This window comes from Schistocerca piceifrons, unplaced genomic scaffold (assembly GCF_021461385.2).
Source record: "Schistocerca piceifrons isolate TAMUIC-IGC-003096 unplaced genomic scaffold, iqSchPice1.1 HiC_scaffold_913, whole genome shotgun sequence".
Classification (NCBI taxonomy): Eukaryota; Metazoa; Arthropoda; class Insecta; order Orthoptera; family Acrididae; genus Schistocerca; species Schistocerca piceifrons.
Genome location: NW_025729183.1, coordinates 1,681,461 through 1,687,594, shown reverse-complemented (window position 1 = coordinate 1,687,594; position 6,134 = coordinate 1,681,461). Strand labels below are relative to the sequence as shown.

The window sequence follows — 6,134 nt, the reverse complement described above, 5'->3', positions numbered from 1 at the left end:
CCAAAGCCTTTGATTCAGTATGGCATAGAGGGCTACTCTAGAAGTTGTACTCACAAGGGTTTCCAGGGAGCATAGTTCAGCTAATCAAGAGCTACCTCGCGAATAGGACTTTCTCCGTCAAAGTAGAAGCTGCCACTTCCACCAGAAGGCGTATTCGTGCCGGGGTGCCACAGGGGTCGGTCCTGGGGCCCGTATTGTACAGCTTGTACACTGCGGACACTCCAACAGCCCCGCTGGTGCACACCGCGCTGTACGCAGACGACACAGCCTTCTACACGAGAAACGCGAACAAGGACCTGGTCATTCGTAGGCTATAAATGGTTTTAGACGACACAGAAACCTGGGCCCGTTGCTGGCGCATCACCATCAATTCAGAGAAGACGCAGGCAATGCTGATTACACGCAAGCTCGGAAGGCGCGAACCTCCTCAACGTCCCCCCCTCCACCTCCACCTTAATGGAACCCAACTCCCCTGGCGCAGAACCGCCAAGTACCTTGGCGTAACCTTGGACTCTAGTCTTACGTGGAAACCCCACATACACGAGGTCCACAGGAAGGTCTGCGCCAGAATGTCCATCCTATACCCTATCCTGAACACAACCAGCTCCCTTCCCTGTCCAGTAGCAGTAAATGTATACCAGGCCCTGATCCGGCCGGTAATGGAGTATGCGTGCCCTGTCTGGGAATACGCAGCAAAGCAGCACCTGGACAAACTCCAGAGGCTGCAAAACCGCGCCCTCAGAAGGGCACTGCACCTACCTCTCGGATTCCCCATAGACGACCTGCACGCCGCAGCTGAAATCCCACTCCTGAGAGAGCGTTTCCAGGATCTGGAAAGGGACTTCTATGAAGGTACTTCCAGATCCCGAAATGCACTCATCCACTCCCTAGGTCGGTATGACATGTCCCGCGAAAAACACAAGCGCCCTATGACGATCTTCGACGATTAAGTCGAAGAGAAAATCCCAATACCCAATCCCTAATCCGGTTCCTTCCCATATATCACCAATCATCTCGCCCGCCTACCTCAGGCAAGTACCAGACACATTCACAACAATTCATCACATATCACAGACACAAAAAATATATAGAAAAATCACACACATATGTACACAGGGGAGTAAAAGCCAAAAGGCTACAAACTCCCCCTCACATTTCCCCAAAGAGGGGAAAGTAACAGATGAAAGCAGCAGCAGCAGCCTGCGCCGGAGCGTAACGCACGCACTTGCGCACTTGGGCTGTGGCTGCCGAAGTGTGCGGACGCACTGTGCTGAAGCTGCCGAGGCAAACCTCTCGCTCGTGATTTAGTAGCGATCGGTTGCGCGGGTTCACGCAATTGGCTACTCGCCTTGCGTGTTCTCGCTAATCAGCGTTTTTCTCTTTCAGAGTCGACAACAGCCAGCAAGAGCCTTTAGGAACTCGTTAGGCAAAATCCACGTGGCGTGACCCCATTCTCTTAGAAAGCAAACTGTCGTGTCTTTCAAAGGAGGCAAAATTGTCGTGTTCGGGGTTACGACATGGAGGAGGAGCTCGAACGAGGATATCGCTCCGGCGAGATTGAGTGTGAGGCAGATGGCGGTCTAAGGGAAGTTTCCCGGACGACGGCAGCGTCTGGCCCCCCATCACCGACGAGGACGACGAGTGAGAGTGTTGCTCGCGGTCGTCGGACGAACGTGGAAACTTCCGCGAACGGACGGCGCCGCGCCCGGACACTCTCTCTGCCGAGACGACGGATCGAGCCGCCGATCCCCCTGGCAAAGGAGGAACTTGCCGCCGTCATGGCCGTGCTGAATCCCGACGAGTGCTGCATCGCCACGCAACGTCTGGCACGGGAACAGATGCGGACAGGGTGGAGGTTCTAACGAGAATCCGGTCCCTGTTACCTGTGGGCGCGACAAGCAATTGCCTGTCGCAGTTGCCACGACAGCTGCCGCGCCAGCAGTCGCACCAGCCGTGGTGGCTACTGAAGCTGCCACGCCCTCACCAACGTCCAGGCTGGCAACACCTGACGAGCCTGCCGAGGTCGAGAAAACCTCACGGAAGCGCCCAGCCGCGGCCGTAGAGGACACTCCCTCCCCCCAGGCAAGTTCCGGTCGCGCCAGGCGGAAGAAGAGGAGGGTACGCCGCAGGACGATGACCGCATCGCCGAGGAAGCCGGATGAAGAAGGCTTCATCGCGCCCTTCCGGCGCCACACAGCGAAACCCAGGTCGTTTGGACCGGTGACGCCAGAACAGGTCGAGGCTGCAAACCGGTTTGCAGATCTACCTGAAGTAGCCGAGACCGACGGGGACGGGACAACACCGACTACGGCGACGAAACAGCCCCGCCGCCCTCCGCTAATTACCATCCTTTGGAGGAAGGGGTACAGCGAGCTCAGAGAGAAGCTGTACTCCATGGCAAAACCGCTGAAGATATCTGCGGGGACCGATATTTACAAGGTCAGAGCAGAGTCCATAGAGGACCATACGAAACTCATGCAACTCTGTGAGACCGAGAAGTTGTTCTGCTTCACGCAGAGTACGGAGCAGCTGAAGCAGCTGAAGGTCGTCGTCCGTCACCTGCCGATGAAGATGGAACCGGCGTTCCTACAGCGGCAGCTGGAGGAACTCGGCTTCCAGACCCGACACGTCGGCCTGATGAGGTCGCCCAGGACCCACAAGGACATGCCCCTGTTCCTTGTGGTCTTAGTCGACAATGTGGACAACCGGAAAATTTTTCAGGTTGAAAACATTGCCGACTTCGACGTGAAAGTCGAGGTACTCCATGCGAAAGGCAGGCGAGCCCAGTGCTTCAACTGCCAACGCGCGGACCACGTGGCAAAGTCCTGCAGGATGCCTTTGCGTTGCTGCAAGTGCGCCGAGGAACACGCGTCGCGTGATTGCCCGAAGAAGAAGGAGGACCGACCGACGTGCTGCAACTGTAGCGGGGACCATGTCGCCTGCTACCGGGGATGCGCCGCATTCAAGAGCGGGAAACGCGCCAGCCGCGTAAACCCGAGCCGCAGCTTCGCGGACGTTGCTAAGGGGAAGCCGGCCATCCCCTCCGAGAGGCCACGGCCGCTCGCGGGGGAGGCCGCACCGGCACCGCAGCCAACGCAGCTGCCCTCGCCTGCGGCGCCGCCTGCAGTCGGGGAGGCCGGCTTACCGGCGCCCACAGCTGTAGGAGGGGTTGCCGCCCGCGCAGGGCGTTCCCAGCACGCCGCTCCGCTGCCGACTACGGGAAACGTCGCGAAGGAATCAAACCTTCCCGAAACCTCGAAGGAAGACACCACCGAGCTGGCCGCGCTCCTGCGGTCGCTCAACCAGCTGATGACGCAGCTACCAGTCCTCGTGGGAGCAGTGACGGCGGCCCTCCAGGCCACCGCCGGGAGAAGCCAGCCCTAATATGGATAACGACCATATTTATGGGTTAACCATATGCACGTTCAACGCTCGGGGTCTCCACCCCCAGCAGGGCGAGTTTCGCCAATTCCTACAGGACGAGGCGGTCGACATCTGCCTTGTGCAGGAGACCTTCCTCAAACCCGGGGTCGCCGTGCGAGCACCAAATTTTTGCTGCTACCGAGATGACAGAGCCACCCACGGGGGCGGCACTGCCATCTACGTGAAGAATTCGCTGCGCCACCACCGAGTTCAACTGCCGGCTCTCAACGCGCTGGAAGCCACAGGAGTAGCCGTCAACACCACCCCCGGAAAGATTCTTTTCGTGTCGGTCTATCGGCAGCCTAGCAGACCGCTAGACGAAGCCGACTTCGACGTCCTGCTGTCGCTGGAGGGGCGAGCTTTCATTGCCGGGGATTTCAATGCGAAACACACCGAATGGAACTCGCGAACTGTTAGCCGCAGCGGGCGCCGCCTCTCCCGCGTTGTTCACCGCAACGGCGCGATCACCGTGGGGCCGTTTGACCCAACGATCTTCCCTGCACGGGGACAGCACGACGTACTCGATATTGCCCTTCTGAAGGGCATCGGGCACTTCGCGACCGCCGAGACGCGCATCGTTCTCTCCTCGGACCACGTACCTGTCATTTTTGGCATCGACGTGGCCGGAGCTTCACTTCCAGACAGCCGTCCGAGCTGCCGCAGGCTCGACGCCGAGCGCTTTCAGACAAAAGCCATCGAACTGCTCGAGGACGCGCCAAACGCCGCCGTGGTAGGGGCAGATGCCGCCCTAGCATTCTTCACTCGAAGAATACTTCGAGTAGCGGAGGAAGCCACGGCGAGACGTCGCCAAGGACCACGAGACTTCTGGCGAAAGCTACCGCGCCCTATCCTGGACGCGATCACCGAGAAGAACCGACTGTTTCGTGAATGGCAGCTCACTCGCCAACCAGACACGAAGCGCCGATTAAACCGCATGAGACGGGAAATCAAAGCAGCAGTCGAGCATCACCGGAACCAGGAATGGGAAGACCTTGTGTCTACCCTCAATCCTGAGGACGGCAGTGCATGGAGGGTGGTAAAGTCCTTCCTACGCCGGCGACAGCGAATACCGCCTTTACAGGTCGGGAACTACTTCGCCAGCGACCCCGACGCGAAAGCCAGCGTCCTGGCTGACGCTTTTGCAGCGAACTTCACACCGGTGGCCGACGTCATCGATGACGACCACATACGGCGGGTCCACTAGAAACTACCAACCTTCCGCGCCGCAAGGGAGGAAGGCGACGTTATCGAGCTGATAACAGAGGAGGAAGTTGCTGTGCAGCTTCTCTCGCTGAACCCCAAGAAGGCTGGAGGCAGCGATGGCGTCACAAACCTCCTGCTGAAGAACCTTCCACACCGGCAACTTGCCGATGTTTTCAACGAGATCCTCCGATCGGGTGACTACCCCTCTGCGTGGAAACACGCGGAGGTCGTGGCCATCCTGAAATCCGGCAAGGACCCACGCCAGGCATCGAGCTACCGACCTATCAGCCTGCTCCCGTCCCTCTCGATAGTTTTCGAGAGGCTGTACGCGAGAAGACTGATGCGACACGTCACCCAGGAGGGCATCATCCCGGACGAGCAGTTCGGGTTTCGAGAAGAGCATGCCACTTCCCACCAGCTTTTGTGGGTGGTAGAACCGGCCATGAGGGCACTGGAAACAAGTGAATTCCTTGGCGCAGTGTTCCTCGACGTCTCCCGAGCGTTTGACTCGGTGTGGCACGACGGTCTCGAGTTCAAACTTTTTGAACAAGGGATACCGACATCCCACATGACGCTGCTGCGGCCGTACCTGTCCGAACGAACCTTCCACGTGAGGGCTGACGACGGTACGTCCACAGACCGGCAGACACGTGCAGGGGTGCCGCAGGGGTCGGTTCTCGGCCCCCCGCAGTGCTCCCTGTACACTGCAGACGCGCCGAAAGTGGCAGGAGTCGAACTGGCGCTGTACGCTGATGATACAACCCTGTTCACCCGCAGCATGAACGCCCAAGTGCTGAGAAACCGCCTCCAACGCGGGTGCGATGCCTTGGGCTCATGGGCAACAAAGTGGCGGTTGAAATTCAACGCCACAAAGAGCCAGACAGTCGTCTTCACTCGAAGACTTCTGCCGCCAGGGCTTACGCCGCTCGAAATCCTGGGAGAACCTATCCCATGGAGTGGGACGGCGAAATACCTAGGGGTTACCCTAGACTGCAGGCTCACCTGGAAGCATCACATCCGTCATGTGAAAGGGAGAGCAATTGGACGCCTTCGCGCCCTGTATCCACTGCTAAACCCGCAGTCGTCATTGCCACCGCAACCCAGCATCACGCTTTACCTAACATTGGTTCGCCCACTGTTAGAGTATGCGGCCGTGGTCTGGGGGAAAGCCGCAGATGGTCACATTGTGACTCTGCAACGGATACAGAACCGCGCCCTGAGGACTGCTATGCATCTTCCGAGGCGCTTCTCGACGCGCCAACTCCACGGGGACACCGGGATCCTGCCTCTCCAAGACAGGTTCCGCGCCATCGCCAGGAAGTTCTACGAGAAGACGGGACGTTCCCGCAACCGGCTCATCCGTGGACTGGGCCAACAACCTCATCACAGGTCAACCACGAGATTGGCCTGACCTGATGAGGGATTAAGTTTTACTAATCCCTCAACAGAATGTTTCTTTCTCTTTTTCAGGTTAAACCAGACAGGACCAATCGACAAGAGTGGTAATC

General features: G+C 58.5%; 1 protein-coding gene across 1 annotated transcript; it reads left to right on the top strand.

Annotated features, from left to right (window-relative positions):
• Nucleotides 1-1,517: 1,517 nt before the first annotated feature.
• LOC124771286 (uncharacterized protein KIAA0754-like) lies at nt 1,518-3,384 on the top strand. The gene is made up of 3 exons (XM_047249307.1): nt 1,518-1,821; nt 1,916-2,439; nt 2,968-3,384. Exons 1-3 carry the CDS (start codon nt 1,518-1,520, stop codon nt 3,382-3,384), a joined length of 1,245 nt encoding a protein of 414 aa, XP_047105263.1.
• Nucleotides 3,385-6,134: the final 2,750 nt, after the last annotated feature.

Bases quoted from the DNA above. Each gene is read 5' to 3' on its own strand.
- LOC124771286 (XM_047249307.1), top strand. From the start codon at position 1,518: ATGGAGGAGGAGCTCGAACGAGGATATCGCTCCGGCGAGATTGAGTGT. The intron at 1,822-1,915 runs GTCTGGCACGGG...TGCCTGTCGCAG, and splicing joins GTGCTGCATCGCCACGCAAC to TTGCCACGACAGCTGCCGCG. The intron at 2,440-2,967 runs GTCAGAGCAGAG...GCCGCATTCAAG, and splicing joins CGGGGACCGATATTTACAAG to AGCGGGAAACGCGCCAGCCG.